This window comes from Rhinatrema bivittatum, chromosome 9, assembly GCF_901001135.1.
Source record: "Rhinatrema bivittatum chromosome 9, aRhiBiv1.1, whole genome shotgun sequence".
NCBI lineage: Eukaryota > Metazoa > Chordata > Amphibia > Gymnophiona > Rhinatrematidae > Rhinatrema > Rhinatrema bivittatum.
Window position 1 is genome coordinate 41,089,480 of NC_042623.1, and position 19,477 is coordinate 41,108,956.

At 41.5% G+C, this 19,477-nt stretch overlaps 1 protein-coding gene across 1 annotated transcript in view; it reads right to left on the reverse strand.

Annotated features, from left to right (window-relative positions):
* Positions 1 to 19,477, reverse strand: part of CCDC146 (coiled-coil domain containing 146) — a 393,451-nt gene that overhangs the window by 129,259 nt on the left and 244,715 nt on the right. Inside the window, exon 5 of the mRNA XM_029617030.1 lies at positions 6,415 to 6,472. Within this exon, the coding sequence (XP_029472890.1) occupies positions 6,415 to 6,472 (58 nt within the window). The remainder of the gene's footprint in view (positions 1 to 6,414; positions 6,473 to 19,477) is intronic.

Consider the following 19,477-nt stretch of genomic DNA (forward strand, 5'->3'; position numbering starts at 1 on the left):
CCAGTATGGCTAAAAAGTGAGGTGAAAGAGGCTATTTTATTCAAAAGATCTTCATTCAAAAACTGGAAGAAAGATAGATCAGAAGAAAATAGGATAAAGCATAAGTATTGGCAAGTTAAATGTAAGACATTGATAAGACAGGCTAAGACAGAATTTGAAAAGAAGTTGGCCACAGAGGCAAAAGCTCACAACAAAAACTTTTTAAAATAAATCTGAAGCAGAAAGCCTGCGAGGCAGTCTGTTGGACTGTTAGATGATCAAGGGGTTAAAGGGGCACACAGGATAACTAAGGCCATCGCAGAAAGATTAAACAATTTCTTTGCTTTGGTGTTTTCTGATGTTGGGGAGATTCCCATTCTGGGGACGGTTTTCATGGGTGATGATTCAGATGAACTGAACCAAATCACGGTGAACAGGAAAGAAGTGGTAGGCCAGACAGACAAACTGAAGAGCAGTAAATCACCTGGATCGGATGGTATACACCCCCAGGGTTCTGAAAGAACTAAAAAATGAAATTTCAGATCTATTTCAATTAATTTGTAACCTAGCATTAAAATCATTCGTTGTTCCTGAAGACTGGAAGATGGCCATTGTAACTCTGATATTTAAAAAGGGATCCAGGGGTGATCCGGGAAACTATAGACTGGTGAGCCTGACTTCAGTGCCGGGAAAAATCATGGAAACTGTTATAAAGAATAAAATCACAAAACATTTAGATAGACATAGTTTAATGGAATACAGCCAACATGGATTTACCCAAGGGAATTCCTGCCTCACAAATCTCCTACATTTTTTTGAAAAGGTGAATAAACATGTGGACACAGGTAAAACTGTAGATGTGGTGTATTTGGATTTTCAGAAGGCATTTGACAAAGTCCCGCATGAGAGGCTGCTAAGAAAACTAAAAAGTCATGGGATAGGAGGCAATGTCCTTTTGTGGATTGCAAGCCGGTTAAAAGACAGGAAAAATAGAATAGGATTAAATGATCTGTTTTCACAGTGGAAAAAGGTAAACAGTGGAGTGCCTCAGGGATCTGTACTTGGACCGGTGTTTTTAAATATATTTATAAATGATCTGGAAAGAGGTATGACGAGTGAGGTGATCAAATTTGTGGATGACACAAAATTATGCAGAGCAGTTAAATCTCAAGCGGATTGTGATAAATCTTGCAAGACTGGAAAATTGGGCTTCCAAATGGCAGATGAAATTTAACGTGGACAAGTGCAAAGTGATGCATATAGGGAAAAATAACCCTTGCTGTAGTTACACAATGTTAGGTTCTATCTTAGGAGTTACCACCTAGGAAAGATCTAGATCTCATAATGGATAATACATTGAAATCATCAGCTCAGTGTGCTGTGGTGATCAAATAAGCAACAGAATGATAGGAATTATTAGGAAGAGAATGGTAAATAAAATGATGGATGTCATAATGCCTCTGTATCACTCCATAGTGAGACTGTATCTTGAATACTGTGTGCCATTCTGGTCGCCGCATCTCAAAAAAGATATAGTTGCACTGGAGAAAGTGCAGAGAAAGGCAACCAAAATGATAAGGTGCATGGAACGGCTGCATTATGAAGAAAGGCTAAGGAAGTTAGGGCTGTTCAGTTTGGAGAAGAGATGACTGAAGAGGAACATGTCATGATAGAGGTCTACAAAATCATGAAAAGACTTGAACAAGTTAATGTAAATCAGTTATTTACTCTCTAAGATAAAAGAAGGACTAGGGGGCATTCCATGAAGTTAACAAGTAGCTCATTTAAACAAATCAAAGAAAATTATTTTTCACCTACTGCACAGTTAAGCTCTGGAATTCATTGCCATTGGATGTGATTTCAGCAGTTAGTGTAACTGGATTTAAAAAAAGGTTTGGATAAGTTCCTAGAGGAAAAATCCATAAACTGCTATTAATTAATAAGCAATAGTAGCTTGTGATTTATTTAATGTTTGGGTTCTTGCCAGATACTTGTGACTTGGATTGGCCACTATTGGAAACAGGATACTGGGCTTGATGGACCCTTGGTCTGACCCGGCATATCTTATGTCCTTATGCTCTAATGAATTTTTTGTAAATCGCTTTGAGAGATTTCATCAGGAAAGTGATCAATAAGGATTTTTAAATAAATAAATAAATAAATTAATTAATTAATTAAAACAAAATGGTGGTAGGAAAAGGGTTGAGAAGATGATGGATTAAAGATACAGATTAGGAGGGTGCCTGAGTGCTGGGTTAAGTATGAACATAAGAACATTAGAAATTGCCATACTGGACCAGACCAAGGGTCCATCAAGCCCAGCATCCTGTTTCCAACAGTGGCCAAACCAGGCTACAAGAACCTGGCAAGTACCCAAACACTAAGAAGATCCCATGGTACTGATGCCAGTAGCAGAAGAGGTGATTCCCTACGTCAACGTGTTTAATAGCAGTTAATGAACGTCTCCTCCAAGAACTTATCCAAACCTTTTTTAAACCCAGCTACACTAATTGCACTAATCACATCCCCTGGCAACAAATTCCAGAGTTTGATTGTGCGTTGTGAAAAAGAATTTTCTCCAATATTTCAAAGTGTGTTTTTTGTTTGTATTAACAACCTGCTTTTCAGTTGATAGGGATAATTTGCAATGGGAGCCTTAATACTCACAACTACCCAGAATAGTGGAGAACCAAAGATGGAAAATAACGAAAGTAACTGACTTGGATAAGGAGTGATACTCTGAAGGCAGTGAAATGTGTATGGTGAACTGCTGGGACATAATCTTAACTAGATCAATGCAAAAGTAAACAACCAGCCCTTATCTGCCAACATCTACCATGTTACGATGTAACTGCAATATCTGAATATTAGCTTCGATTTAGGGGCACATATAAGAGTAGTTTTTAAAACGTGCGTGCACGCATCCATTTCCGCACGCTACCTGGCGCGCGCACATGGACGCAGCGATTTTATAAAATAAATGGGCCACGCACACAAATGCGCCAGATTTTATAATCTGCGTGCATTTGTGTGGGCAGCATGCGCAAGGGGGGTAAAAATATGCAAATTTGCGTGGCGACGAGATTGGGGCTCCCCCAGTTTTCTCCCAGTCCGCTCCAATTTAGGAAAGGACTGGGAGGGAACTTTCCACCCCCTACCCTAACCTCCCTTCCCCTTCCCCTCTCCTCCCCACCCTCTAAATCGTTTTTGTTTGGTTTTTTTACCTTTTATTCTATAAGTTACTTCAGAGCCCGACCTGAAGTAACTTGCATGTGCCAGCAGCCAGCCAACATTCGAGACTCTGGGACAGCGATGAATGATGCTGTCCTGGCCTGTCCACCAGCCTGCCCCGCTCCGCCCCTTGGACTGCCCATCCCCGCCCCCCGGCCCACCCATTTGTCAGGGCCCAGCACTAATGCGCATATCGCCACTTACGTGTGTGGCCGGGCTCTTTTTAAAATGCGTGCAATGTACGCAGGACCCGGCCACGTGTGTAAGTGGTGATTTCCATGCGCGTAGCCGATCTAAAATCCGGCTTTTAATTTTTATCCTGATAAAATGGATCCAAATAAAAGGGACAAGTAATTGTTTTTAACTAAGCAAGTTCTAAAAATCAGCTATTTGATCTGAATGAATATGTGAATAGTCTCACAATGGTAAAGACTTCTATCATATCGTAAAAATCAATTCTTTCAAATATATATATATATATACACACACACTTCTACTAGATAAATGAGGCTTGACCGACGTGCCGTAAATGCGCAGTAGGGAGCAGCTCTACTGCGCATGTGTGGCTCAAAGAACTCTGCCCGATGTGCCGCGAGAGAGCACGTCAGTCTGAGCGGCGGACACGGCGTTTTGCAGGAGTGGCGGCGGTATGACAGCATCTGTCGGGCCAGCAACAAAGAGTGGCGGATGCGGCGTGGAGGAGCAGCGGCGGTGAAAGCTGAGCGACAGATGGGCAAGCAACGAGCGCTGTGGTCAGGCGCTCCAAGAAAAGGCTCCTCAGACCTGTTAACAGCTTGAGCCTGGCCCTCCATTGCCGGGGAAGGGGGGAGGGAGTAGGAAGTAGGGACGGCGACGGAGGGACAGGCTCAGGCTGTTAACATGCTGCAGTTCCATCAGCAAATGCCTCCTCCTTTAGCCTGGTCCCTCCCAGCCGGCCCTGTAGAAGAGAAAAAGCGGGAGGGGAGGAGGGCTGAGGGAGAGGGAAGGGGTTGTGGATGAGGTGATAGTGGAAGGAGAGGGAAGATGAGGGGATGGAAGGAAAAGGGATGAGTGAGTAAATGGGAAGGGTAAGACGTTGTGCAGAAGAGAAAAAGAGGGAGTGGGAAGGGGGTGTGGATGAGCTGGGAGGGGATGAGCGCGAGGGATGGGATTGAGAGAGGGTGGGGAGTGACTGAGGGAAGGGGAGGGAGTCGGAGTGAGAATGAGTGGGGAGGTGAGAGTGAGGGAAGGGAAGGGAGTGGGATGGAGGATGAGGGGGAGGTGAGAGTGAGGGGAGGGAGAATGAGGGGGGAGGTGAGAGTGAGGGAAGGGAGAATGAGGGGGGAGGTGAGAGTGAGAGAAGGGAGTTTGAGTGGGGGCAGGGGAGGGAAGGGGGGGTGAGAGTGACTGAGGTGAATGAGCGAGGGGAAGGGGGAGTGAGGGAAAAGAAGTGTAGACGGGTGCAGTGTCCGAAAGCGGACCGAAAATTTTTTTTAATGTAGCCCAGTTGTTACGGGCTTAACGGCTAGTATCTATATATATTCACACACACACACATATAAATATATATATATATATACACACACACACACATATATATATATAAATATATATATATACTCATCTTTGTGTGCATAAGGAAAGTCCTTTTTGTGTAGAAATAATAATACATGCCCGACTCTGGCCGAGTTTCGCTCTTGTAGGAGCTGCCTCAGGGGCTATTAAAAACAATAATAAGGTAATAGCCCCTGAGGCAGCTCCTAGAAGAGCGAAACTCGGCCAGAGTCGGGCAGATTTAATAAAAGTCCTATTTTACACCGATCCTTCTCTTTGTGTTTATCGCTGCTAGCCATCTTGGATCGGCTTCCGCTTTGTTTTTTTAAATAATAATACAGAAAGTTCTCAGTTTAAGTCATTTTGAGTTACAATGATTCAAAGTTACAATATTTCTAACTTCACACTCATTATACAACTTACAATTGTTTCAATTATGTGATGACTATGAGGCCTGATGAGGTGATGTCAGAAGGAAAAATGCCAAGGATGTCCTCTTTTTGGAACAATGTCTGTGCAACGGCCTGTAGGAATACCTTGGTTTCTTTTCTTTTGAGACATAAAAATATATAAGGCTTTAAAATGTCTATGCTTTACTAAGCATGACTCAGTTTTGAGTTATTTTGGTGAAAATAGGATATCAGGCCTTCGTGCTGGAACCAGTCCCTCATTTACAACATTGTTCTTATGAGACAATTGGTTTTGACAACATTTCAGCTTAAGATGCTGTTTTCAGGAACCAATTGTGTTTTAAGTCTGAGGACTTTCTGAAACAGAAAACCTTTACAATTATCTAGATGTATTCTTGACCACACTCTGGGCTGAGGAAGAGTATAACAAACTTTTCACACTTATACACAGAAATAAAGATCAGCAAACAAGTTAAAAGTCATACCTTTTCATTGAATTAACTTGGATAAAATAGTGTGGTTGTCCTGTTAGTCATTTGAATGCATGGAAATAAAACTCAATGATCAAACAAATTATATATAAGGTGATAGGTTTTTTTTTTTGGACTAACAATGTATTTATTGATAGCTTTTGGGATTCAACACTTCCCTTCTTTAGGTCAAATCAGAAAGAGCAGGATAAGGCAAAAGATTACGCTACCTGAACATACAAGTAAATCATAGACCTGCTCATTTTGTTTTAATGTTAGCTCCTGAAAGCTACTCAAGAAATGTATTTAGTCCAATGAAAAGGTATCACCTAATAAACTTGTTTTTCTTTATTGACTTCTATTCCATGCATGAATTAACTTGAAATTAACCTAATGAAAAACTAGTCAGAAATGTATTAAATCAGTCCAAAACTTTTTTTGAAAATTTGAGGATCACTGAAAAGTGTTTTTGATGTGTAATCATCACATGACCCCCATAAAAAAGGGGGGTGTGCGTTTACTATGAACTCATCTTTTTTCACTTTTCACTCTATGCTTGTTTTTACTTTTTAGTTTTTAATTTTTGTTCTTTTATTGTTGTAAAAACTTGACAAAAGTTTTAGCAAACATAATAACTGGGATAAGAATTTCTCCACTGCTATTTAGGTTAGACCAATTAATTTGCTAACTTCTGTTTCTAAATATTTATATGGACTAACACAGCCATCACATTAATTTATTCATACCTTTCTGAAGCACTAGAACAACAATAATATTCATTTCATACTTACTGCAAGGTTGGGGATTCTTTCATATTCCCGCTCCAGTACTTCTTTTTCTTCTTGCAAGCTGCATTAAAAATATTAGCAGGTTTAGGTAGCAAAGACATAAAGATTCATATTATCATGCTGTATTCTATATATAAGAATGATAAAGTTCAATTGTGACCACTTTGTCACCATTTTAAAACATTTTGTGAATTTAACTGTGCATGTTTATAAAAAATTATGGTTTCCATATTATACCATGGGGGTAATATTCAGCCATTGACTGGCTTACAAAGTTAGTTAGATAAACTCATCTGGCTAACTTTAAGAACATAAGAAATTGCCATACTGGGTTAGACCAAGGGTCCATCGAGCCCAGCATCCTGTTTCTAACAGTGACCAATCCAGGCTATGAGTATCTGGCAAGTACCTAAAAACTAAGTATATCCCATGCTACTGATGCTAGTAATAACAGTGGCTAATTTCTAAGTCAACTTGATTAATAGTAGATAATGGACTTCTCCTCCAAGAACTTATCCAAACCTTTTTTAAACCCAGCTACACTAACTGCACTAACAACATCCCCTGGCAACAAATTCCAGAGTTTAATTGTGCACTGAGTGAAAAACAATTTTCTCCGATTAGATTTAAATGTGCTACATGTAACTTCATGGAGTGCCCCCTATCCTTCTATTATCTGAAAGAGTAAATAACCGATTCACATCTACCCATTCTAGACCTCTCATGATTTTAAACACCTCTATCATAAGCCCCCTCAGCCATCTTTTCTCCAAGCTGAACAGCCCTAACCTCTTTAGTCTTTCCTCATAGGGGAGCTGTTCCATCCCCTTTATCATTTTGGTCGCTCTTCTATGTACCTTCTCCATCTTTTTTGAGATGCGATGACCAGAATTCTACACAGTATTCAGGTGCGGTCTTACCATGGAGCAATACAGAGGCATTATGACATTTTCCATTTTATTCACCATTCTCTTCCTAATAATTCCTAACATTCTGTTTGCTTTTTTGACTGCTGCAGCACACTGAGCCAACAATTTCAATGTATTATCCATCATTTTTTATTTATTATTTTTATATACTGACATTCGAACTGAGATATCACATCGGTTTACATTCAGGTACTGTAGGTTTCCTGGGTGGTAGCTCCTAATATGGAACCTAACATCATGTAACTACAGCATGGACTATTTTTGCCTACATCCACATTAAATTTCTTCTGCCATTTGGATACCAAATTTTCCAGTCTGACAAGGTCCTCCTGCAATTTATCACAATCTGCTTGTGATTTAACTATTCTGAATAATTTTATTTCATATGCAAATTTGATTACCTCACTTGTATTCCTTTCCAGATCATTTATAAATATATTGAAAAGCACGTATCCTAGTATAGATCCCTGAGGCACTCCACTGCCCACCCCCCTCCACTGAGAAAATTGTCATTTAACCAGTTTGTAATCCACAAAAGGACATCACCACCTATCCCATGATGTTTTACTTTTCTTAGAAGCCTCTCCTGAGGAACTTTGTCAAATGCCTTCTGAAAATCAAAATACATTACATCTACTGGTTTACCTTTATCTACATGTTTATTAACCCCATCAAAAACGTGAAGCAGATTCATGAGGCAAGACTTGCCTTGGGTAAAGCCATGCTGACTTTGTTCCATTAAACAATTCCTTTCTATATGTTCTGTGATTTTGATCTTTAGAACACTTTCCACTATTTTTCCTGGCACTGAAGTCAGGCTAACTGGTCTGTAGATTCCCAGATCGCCCCTGGAGCCCTGTTTAAATATTAGGGTTACATTAGCCACCCTCCAGTCTTCAGGTACAATGGATGATTTTAATGACAGGTTACAAATTTTAACTAATAGATCTGAAATTTCATTTTTGAGTTCCTTCAAACCCTGGGGTGTATACCATCCGGTCCAGGTGATTTACTACTCTTCAGTTTGTCAATCAGGCCTACCACATTATCTAGGACTCTATGCCATCCTGGACATAACATAGAAACATAGAAATGACGGCAGAAGAAGACCAATCGGTCCATCCAGTCTGCCCAGCAAGCTTCACACTTCTTTTTTCTCATACTTATCTGTTTCTCTTGGCTCTTAGTAACCTTAGGTTCTATTTCCCTTTCACATAAAGCGCCACCCTGCCTCCCAGATGCTCCTCTCTATCACTGCGATATAATTTGTAAGCCGGTATAGCATTGTCCCATTGGTTATCCTCCTTCCACCATGTCTCTGAGATGCCAATTAAGTCTATGTCATTATTCACTGCTATACATTCTAATTCTCCCATCTTACTTCTTAGACTTCTGGCATTAGCATACAAACATTTCAACGTGTGTTTTTTGTTTGTATTTTCATTCTACTTTTTCATTCATAGGGATAAATTGGAATCTTTTAGTTCAGGTGAGTTTTTAATTACAAGCACTTGGACTACTTTTCTTATTATTGGAACCTCACTATTGGGATGCCCTAATTCTAATGCGTCATTAGTATTCTTTGAAGATACCTCCCTCTAAACCATACGCTGCTGAGCGACTGTCAGATTTTCCCTCTGTTCTAGTTTAAAAGCTGCTCTATCTCCTTTTTAAAGGTTAGCGCCAAGCAGCCTGGTTCCACCCTGGTTAAGGTGGAGCCTATTCCTTTGGAAAAGACTCCCCCTTCCCCAACAGGTTCCCCAGTTCCTTACAAAACTGAATCCCTCTTCCTTGCACCATCGTCTTATCCATGCATTGAGATTCCAGAGATCTGCCTGCCTCTGGGAACTTGCGTATGGAACAGGGAGCATTTCAGAGAATGCTACCCTGGAAGTTCTGGATTTCAGCTTTCTACCTAAGAGCCTAAATTTTGCTTCCAGAACCTCCCTCCCACATTTTGCTGTTGTTGGTGCCCACATGTACCATGACAGCCGTCTCCTCCCCAGCAATGTCTAAAATCCTATCTAGGTGACGCGTGAGGTCCACTACCTTCGCACCAGGTAGACATGTTACCAGGCAATCCTCACGGCCACCAGCCACCCAGCTGTCTACATTCCTAATAATTGAATCACCAACTATGATGGCCAACCTAACCCTTCCCTCCTGGGCAGTAGCCCTGGGAGACACATCTTCAGTGCAAGAGGACAATGCACCACCTGGAGAGCGGGTCCTTGCTACAGGATCCTTTCCTGCTGAACTAGGTTGATGCTCTACGATCATGAGAACTTATTTCTCCACGGCAGCACCAGGGCTGCCAGTCTGAAATTGGGACTTGGCTACTATGTACCTGAAGGTCTCATCTATTTACCTCTTTGTCTGCCTCAGGTCTCCAGGTCTGCCACTCTAGCCTCCAGAGTTCAGACATGGAACTTTTTGTGGGGTGCACATGTACAAATTCTCACTGGTGGGTAAAAAATCATACATGTGACACTCAATGCAAAAGACTGGGAGGCCCCCTCTTGCTGCTGGACTTCTGCCTTGAATTCAAATTTGTTCAGTTCCTAGTTAAAGTTTAGGTTGCTATGAGAATAGGAATGTGTCTAATTAGGGTCCTTTAAATGTATTAGTGTATTCACTATATATCTGGTTGTGGCCTACAAAGGAATGATCAAACTCTCAATAAGGTGTGGGGAATTCGTGAAGTGAAGTTAAAAGGCTGATTTTTTTTTTTTTTAGTGTGAAAGTGGCACCTGCCTATAAATTAAAGGATGAGCTAGGGAGAGGGGTGGGAGGGTTGAGAAAAACAAACACACTAACGTCTGTTTACTATCTACCTTACTGTCTATTTAAAGCACAATAACACTAAATAATATACCCCAATAGTTTACTTCTCCCCAATATTTTTTAAAATTTCCCAAGCAAAACTTACTGATTCCTTTCAGCCACCAGCAACGTGATCCTCTCCTCTCACTGCTCCCACTGGATTGGCAAGATATTCAGTGGTGTGGCCGCACCATTGAATACAACCAACTCTCTTAAAGTTAGCCAGATAACTATTCATGCTATTCTACAGCACGATCAGAGTTAGATATATGGATAAGACTCTGAATATTAGAGTTAGCTGAATCAATGGCAAGGCCAGAACTGATTTTTTGGAGAGCCCAAGCTTAACATTCCAGTTCCAAGTTAATTTTTCCCTGTTTTATTGTAACTTTCTCACATCCTTTTTCTGATTCCCTGTATTTAAAGTTCAAGGTTTTTATTGAGAATATTGTTTACTACGCTACGTTATGCTTTTCACACTTTGTTAATTGTAAACCGGGTTGATGTGATGCCTATCATGAAACTCGGTATAACAAAAAACAATAAATAAAATAAAATAAATAAATAACATGGTTGGACAGTAGATATACAGGTCGGAGCCCTATTATTAATTGTACTCTTATCCATAAATAATGCCTTACAGTGCACCTGACAAAGAATTTCTAAGTAGTCTGCAACAGCTGATAAGCATCATGAGTGAAACTTTAAAATATTTTAACTTAATTATTTCAAGCACTTGCCAACATAAAAAATTCCTTATTAATCTGTATCAATTTTATTTTTATTGCATTTTATAAATACACAAGAATATCATGTAAAAGCAAGAACAAAAACAGATGCAGTCAATCATGTAATAAAACAAATATCAACGTATTATTTCATGAATCCTCTTTCTAGAAAGGCAGAGATCTTCATAAAGACAATAAACTAGTAATAATCATAAGAATCATAAGAATGGGTAAAGAGCAGAACTAGGACAGTTCACATTACAACCCAACATGCAAAACAAATATATATTCAAATTCTGGTGTCACCTCAGCAAAACAAAATCCTTCCACTACTAAACATTTAAAGTGAATTTTCTAAACCCCGGAGTGAGCATTAATTAGGGCATGCGTGAAAGAGTTGGGCTTTTGTGCGCTGAGCAAATTTTAAAAGCTGCCTGGATCTGTGCACATCTCCAAAGTTTAAAAAAAGGGGTGGGACATGGGCGTACTCTGGGTAGGGCAAGGGTGTTTTAGGGTGTGAACCAGAGATGTATGCGTAAATACTTATAAGCCTGGGCACACACCCAGAACCCTTTCCGCGTAAGTTTACTTCTGCTATGTAGGATGTGTAAATTATAAAATAAAGAAAACTAGGCAGATCTGTGGGGTTTTAAGGGTGAGGACTAACTGAGGGGAGTGAAGGCTACTAAACTAAGTGGGTTTGGAGGATCTACCCCTTAACTGGGTGAACTGGGGATGAACTGATTTAACTAGCCTTGGCATGCCCCACTTTTAAAATCCTTCGAGACTCAGTAGAAGCGGGATATGCCTGCACATGCGTACACCCACATAAAATATGGCTCATATGTGCATGCAGCCAGCCTATTTTATAACATGTGTGCATATGCGCACATATGTTATAAAATGGCCATGTCCCTGGGCGCAGGTCAATGCATATGTGCAAATGTGCAACTGTGTGCCAGTTTGAAAGTTACCATTACTATGAGGTAACACAAAACCCCTGCAAAAAAAGAAAAAACAACCCAACATCTAGAATCTTGTCTTTCCATTTAGTCAGAGCAGTAACTCTCAGGAATCAAACAGCACCATTATTTATGAAATGGCAGCAATACAAATATTACACCAGGCCCTAGAGCATTAATACACCACTTACTGGGCAAAGAGGACAAGTTGGACTGCTATAAATGCCTACAGAGAAAATACAAACTAGCAGAAACACTGCACCTTAATTACACACAGGCAGAACACAAACTGACCCTTACCTAATACAGATATATGGGGCTACAAATTAGAAACAGAAATATGCAGATAAAACCAAAATAGAAAGCCTGTGAAACCAGACTCTGAACAGTGGAGCTATAAAGAAAGAGCAAAATACAAAATATAAGAAATGTGTTGTGTCTGTGGATCCTCAGGCTGAGGCAAGATTGACTCTATCTGCAGGGAGGAGCCCTCCAGGTTCCCACCATCAACAGGCAGACCCAAGCAGAGCAGAGACCAGTCAGGACTTACACTATAACAACTCAAGGTCCCCTCGGGTTGAGCTTTTGGATGCCAATGCCAGCAGAACTTAGGTGGGGTCTCTGCTGATGGCAGAAGAGAAGGTCCATGGTTATCTAGGGTCATAGGCAGGCGGTAGTCAAGTATATACGAGGTCCTGGCAATAGTCGGAGGCAGGCAGTGGTCAGTTGTATCCGGGGTCTAGGCCAGCAGTTCTCAACCGGTGTGTGGTGGCACACTAGTGTGTCGTGAAGCACCGGCAGGTGTGTTGCGCACCCGCTGCTCTTCCCCCCCTTTCCCCTCAGCGAGACAAACACTGCTGCCATTCCTGCCCGGGCTATCAGCAAATTCAAGCCCCGAGGAGGAACAGCAGCAGTGTTTGTGGAAGCTGGCAACGGGAACATGACAGTTTCTTCTTCTTGACCCTGTGGCCTGGAAGAGAAAGTGATGTTTACCGGGCACGCGGGAAGAAGAAAAGGCCATGCATGCATGCTGCTGCTGCAGAAATTGCACCCAAGGCTCTCCATGGCCCCACTACTCTCAGCAGTTTGCCTGTGCTGCGATCATTGCGGCACAGAGCAGTCAGCTGAGAATGTGGCCGCCGGGATTTCCTGCCGCTGGGCTGTTGGGGGAAGCCATCCATTAGCTGCTCAGACCCGGAGCTAAAGATCGATGCTGGCTGGCCACTTTGCCAGTGGCTGCAGGAGTACTTTGCTGTTGCTCGCCCCCCCCCCCCCCCTCCCCGCCCTTGGCCTGGCTCTGACATCCCCTTCTCTCGCAAGTGCAACACCAGCAAGAAAACATAAAAATAATAATAATTAAATTGCAAAAAAAATAAAAGGCTGGGGTGGGGAGAAGAAAAAGCATAGAATTACATTCTAGGCTGACTGCTCTGTGCCGTGATAGCAGCACAAGAAATCAACTGAGTGCTGCCTTCTTACCACTGCAGGGCGGGGAGGTCATTCCTGCTGCAGTTTCTAGCCTGTCAGGATTCTGCTTTTAATAGCAGCATACCGGCTACCTTGTGCTATAGCTGCTATGTGTGCTGGAGGTGGGGTTGGGGGTGAATGAGTGAGCCAGCAAGTGTGTAAGTGTATAAGAGAATGTGTGTGCGTGTCTAAGTAAGAGAGAAAACGTGTGAGAGCAAGATACTACTCAGGAAAGTCATTGGTGTGTGAGAAAGAGATTGGTCAGGGAAGTGACTGGTGTGAGAGAGAGAGAGATTGTTCCGGGAAGTGACTGGTGTGTGTGTGTGTGATATATTTAGAGAGAGATTGGTCAGGGAGGTGACTAGTGTGTGTATGTGAGAGAAAGAGACATTGGTCAGGGAGGTGACTGGTGTGTGTGTGAGAAAGACATTAGTCAGGGACCTGACTGTGTGTGTTTGAGGGAGAGAAAGGCATTAGTCAGGGATATGACTGGTGTGTGTGTGAGAGAGAAAGAGAGAAAGAGACATTGGTCAGGGAGGTGCAATGTATATGTGAGAGAAATAGATTGGTCAAGGAGGTGATGTGTATGTGAGAGAGAGATTGGTCAGGGAGGTGACTGGAGTGAGTGAGAGAGACTGGTCAGGGAGGTGATTGGTGTGTGTGAGAGAAAGAGATTGGTCAGGGAAATGACTGGTGTGTGAGAGAAAGTGTGTGTGTGTGTATGTGAAACAGACTAGTCATGGGCCCTAAGGAATAAGAACGTAAGGACAGAGCTTCAGCAGCCCTTGCTTCTTCTGGTATGCGCTATTGGCCTACAAGGGAAAGGAGTAGGAGAGTTACTGGAGAGGGTAAGTAAAGGTGGCTTTTTAAGTTTATCTTTCTTGATTGTCTGCCATTTTAATTATTGGATATTATGTGATGTGTCTGCTGTTAGAAATATTTTATTGGTGTTTGGAGAATTTTTAATAATTTTGAAAATTTTTAATGATTGGATGTTATTCCATTTATCAGTTGTTTTGAAACATTTAATATATTCTAGTTTTAGAATTATTTTATATTTCTCAAGGAATGTATAAATAGAAATGTGGAGACAAAAACTGAACTGAAACAGCAAGAAGCCAAACTTTGTATGCAGTGGAACAACGCAAAACAAAAACATTAGCTTTATGGTCACTTTAGTCTGTATTTGGTGAGGGTCTATCTGTGTTCTGTGTGTGTGTGACCCAGCTAAGGGTGTTCTGCAAGCTTGTAGTTTCTTGATAGGGATCTATAGCAGCTTGGCTTGTTCTGTTTTCCTAATAGGAGGTGTATTGGTGTTTAGGGCCTTGTATAATTTTTGCAGTGCTGTCTTTTCATAGGTAGGGTTATTACTGTTTGAGTTCCATAATGCAGGTGTAACTTTGTGCACATTAGTTTGTGTGCATTATTGCAGATCCTGGAAGTCTGTTAGTTGCTATATTTCTGTTTTGCACAGAATGCAGAGTGGCTTTTTTTGGGTTTCCATTCCAGTTTCTGTTTCCATATTTGTGATTTGTGGTCTTTCTGTACTTGGTGAAGGTCGATTCTATGTGTGTGACCAAGGTGAAATATTTTACTAGCATGTAGGCATGTGTATTAATATTATTTGTTGTGTTTTCCCAATAGAACATGCATTGGTGGTAAATTACTGTTTTTTCACAAGGAGGGCTATTGCACCTGGTAGGAGAGAGTGTTTATGTTGCTGTTACTGAGATGACACCAGAAATATCTCTTTTGTATGGTAAATTGAATGGGGAATGTCCTAGTTCTGTTCTGTAGCCATTGTTGGGGGGTCAGGGTGGATCCTGCAGATACAGAGTGTCATGCATGTGAGAACCATTTGTCAGGTGTGTCCCGACAGAAAAAAGGTTGAGAACCACTGGTCTAGGCAATGGTTAGAGGCAAACAGAGGTCAATCATATCTGAAGTTCAGGCAATAGTCAGAGACAGGCAGCAATCAGTTGTATCTGGGGTCCAGGCCGAAGTCAAAACCAGATTTCCTTCTGACAGAGGAGAAAAGGGATGGATAGGCAGGACACGCAGGCAAGGACAAGAACAGGCGGGCAATGTAGATGGAACAGGCTGGAACAAAGACAGAAAACAAACCAAAGACAGCTGGATGAGGACTGAAGCCAAGGCTGGAACGAAGACTGAAGCCAAGGCTGGAACGAAGACAGGAACGCTGGAAGCAACACTCCCTACCAGAAGAAGTTGGATCTGTTGCTGAGACAGTGAGGGAAGGACTGGAAAGGCGCTTTATAGGGCTGGCCATGTCAGGTCATCAGAATGTGTGGCAGGGCTTTTCCTACTGTGAGCCTCTTAAATAGGATGACGTTGGGTGCACGTACACCTATGAGAAAGGATGGCTGGTTGAGGCTGGCAGTGTCCTACAGTGTAGTGTGCCGGTGGCATCTTGCTGCGTTACAGGGCAGCGTCTCAATACATGGAGGGCCACCGATGTCGACCCATGTCGGAATTTTATACTTATATAAACAAAAACTGATTCGATATGATGTATATTCAGACAATGAACTCACTATAACACCATATACATAAGCTGAAAAATAATGTATTTTGATCGTGTGGACACCTCATAAATTTATGTGGGCTTATCACTTGAATACCTCACATTAAGGTTGTGCAGCGTTTTGAAGGCTGCTATGCACGTCTATCAACTTTACATAGACTGTGCCCTTAATATATAATCATTGATTTATCTTTTTGTTTTTGAATTTTAACTCGTATTTATAGAAACATAGAAATGACGGCAGAAGAAGACCAAAACGGCCCATCCATTCTGCCCAGCAAGCTTCACACATTTTTTTTCTCATACTTATCTGTTTCTCTTAGCTCTTTGGTTCTATTTCCCTTCCACCCCCACCATTGATGTAGAGAGCAGTGATGGAGCTGCATCCAAGTGAAATATCAAGCTTGATTAGTTAGGGGTAGTAACCGCCGCAATAAGCAAGCTACACTCATGCTTATTTGTTTTACCCAGACTATGTTATTCAGCCCTTATTGGTTGTTTTTCTTCTCCCCTGCCGTTGAAGCAGAGAGCTATGCTGGATATGCGTGAAGTATCAGTTTTTCTTCTCCCCTGCCGTCGAAGCAGAGAGCTATGCTGGATATGCGTGAAGTATCAGTTTTTCTTCTCCCCTGCCGTCGAAGCAGAGAGCTGTGCTGGATATGCGTGAAGAATCAGTTTTTCTTCTCCCCTGCCGTCGAAGCAGAGAGCTGTGCTGGATATGCGTGAAGTATCAGTTTTTCTTCTCCCCTGCCGTCGAAGCAGAGAGCTGTGCTGGATATGCGTGAAGTATCAGTTTTTCTTCTCCCCTGCCGTCGAAGCAGAGAGCTATGCTGGATATGCATGAAGTATCAGTTTTTCTTCTCCCCTGCCGTCGAAGCAGAGAGCTATGCTGGATATGCGTGAAGTATCAGTTTTTCTTCTCCCCTGCCGTCGAAGCAGAGAGCTGTGCTGGATATGCGTGAAGTATCAGTTTTTCTTCTCCCCTGCCGTTGAAGCAGAGAGCTGTGCTGGATATGTGTTTTGTTTTGGTTTTTTTTTTGTTTGTTTGTTTGGCAGAAGAAACCGGACACTTATCTGAGCATTGCTTGAACAGTATTTGACAACAGGCTGCTAGTTTAAAGCTGAAACCGAGTAGCAGTGCATGCAGAAAGACAGCGACAGAACACACCACATATGTTTTCCACCCCTGATGAAGCCCACGAAACATGTATCGTGTCGGGTTGGGTCGGTGTTGTCAAATACTGTTCTCACACGCTCTTCCTTTTCTTACACACAGGCTTTTTACACACACAAACGCACACACACACATAAGCTCTTGCTCTCACAGGCTCCTAAACATATACACAGTTTCTCACTCTTTCAAGCCCAGAATCCTGTTTCCAACAGTGTTCAATTCAGGTCACAAGTACCTGGCAAGATCTCAAAAAGTAAATAGATCCCATGCTGCTATTGCACAGTGATAAGTAATGGCAATTTTTTAAGTCTACTTGGTTAATAACAGTTTATTAGCTTCTCCTCCAGGAATTTGTCCAAACCTTTTATTAAATCTAGCTACACTAACTGCCTTAATCACATTCTTCAGTAATGATTTTCAGAATTAATTGTGATTTGAGTGAAAAAGAATTTTCTCCGATTTGTTTTGAATGTGCTACTTACTAACTTCATGGAGTGCCCCCTAGTCTTTATATTTTTTGAAAAATAAATAACCAATTTACATTTACCTGTTCTATTCCACTCATGATTTTACAGACCTCTATCAAATCCCTCCTCATACATCTTTTCTCCAAGCTGAACAGACTCAACCTCTTTAGCATTTTCTCATAGGGGAGTCGTTCCATCCCTTTATCATATTGGCCATCCTTCTCTATATTGTTTGCAATGCAACTATATCTTTTTTAGGATATGGTGGCCAGAAATGTATACAGTACTCTAAAAGGTGAATTTTAAGACCTGCGTGCGTGCACACACATGCACGTATATGCTGGCTCGCGCACATGGACATAGCGATTTTATAACATATGGACACATATGCATGTATGTTATAAAATCGGCAATACATGTGTACACGTGCATTCAATTTTATATAAATGCGCGCATGTGCACGCAAATGCCGCGTCTACTGCCACCGGAAGTGGCATCTCTCGCCGAGGAGACCAGTAGAGGAGCATTGGCCTTCCCAGAGGAAACCACTCTCAGCCCTCCGTGTCCTAGAAAACCTTCAGCGCCATTTGCTCAGTTGTCCTCGAGCCCGATGAATGCAGGTACAGAACCGGTGAGTTCTGGACAGGCAGGTGAAGGAGTCACCGCGGGGACCAGGAAGAGGGGAATGAAAGATGGGAATGCGGTGGAAGTGTCCCTAGACCTGGAACCCCAGATGGAAGCAATTGGTGGAGGTGAGCCTGTTAGAACTTTGTCTTTAAGTTCTTCGAATGTTTTACAACCTGAGGCTCCATTGGAACAGGGAGCCACGAATATCACAATCCCTAAACCATCGGTAGTGACATTGGACTCATTGTGGGAACTGGTTGCCAATCTGGGTTCAGCTTTACATGGTTGCTCACAGCAGATTTCCACAATTTCTTTGAAGATGGACACAATAACTCAAGATTTTAATTCGCAGCTTACAGATCATGCCAATAGAATTCAGAATTTGGAAATGTAAGGGAAAAAAGCTCAGGATTTTCAGACAACTTTAATCCAAGAATGAATCTTATTGAACAGAAAGATTGAGCTAATTGAAAACCGTTTAAGACACCTGAACTTAAGGTTTCTGAACTTTGCTAAAGTTATAGGTGAACAGCCGTGTGTTACTCTCTGCAAGTATTTGATTGAGATTCTTCATATTTCCCCCGAAAATATACCTTCTTTCAGTAAAGTATATTTCTTACCATTTGCTCGTACAAGAGAGAATGCGGTACAACACCAAATTGATTTTGGAAATCTAACGGACTTTTTAGAAACCTCAACAGTATAGATATATGAAAGAACAACACTATTGGTATCATTTATAAATGAATAAGACCTTGGTCTTGTAATGCGAAATTACTTTCAACGTATGGGGTTAACTTCCTGGGTCAAGTTGTCCAAATCTTCCCTGACTTGGCTAAAGTTACCAAAGAGAGGAGGAAGGGGTTCCTGCCATTACCCCAGGACAACCGTGCAGTAGGCGCCACCTTTCAGTTGAGATATACCTGTAAGTGCATTATTAAGTTAGATAATGAGACGTACATTTTCTTTGTACCAGAACTGCTTAAAATGTTACTTGAAGCTCATAAACGACTGGCGCCTATCCCCTCACTCCAAGAGAGTCCTATATCTAGGCAAAGTAATGGGTAGAAGACAACACGTCAAGTTGTTGCTTTATATTAATTTTTCTTTATTTGCTCCTTTGAATGGTGTACTCCTCCTCTGGTATGACTTGAGGTCTGAATAATATATGATTGTTTTCTTATAAGTGAGATATTGTTAAAGAAATTTCTAAATGTTTCTGAACAAAGAGATATGCTTTGTAATTATGTTAAAAATCAATAAAGATAAAATAATAAAAAAAAAAGGGACAAAGACTGATAAGAGTGACCAAAATAGTGTAGAGTCTGGATGAGAAAACCTATG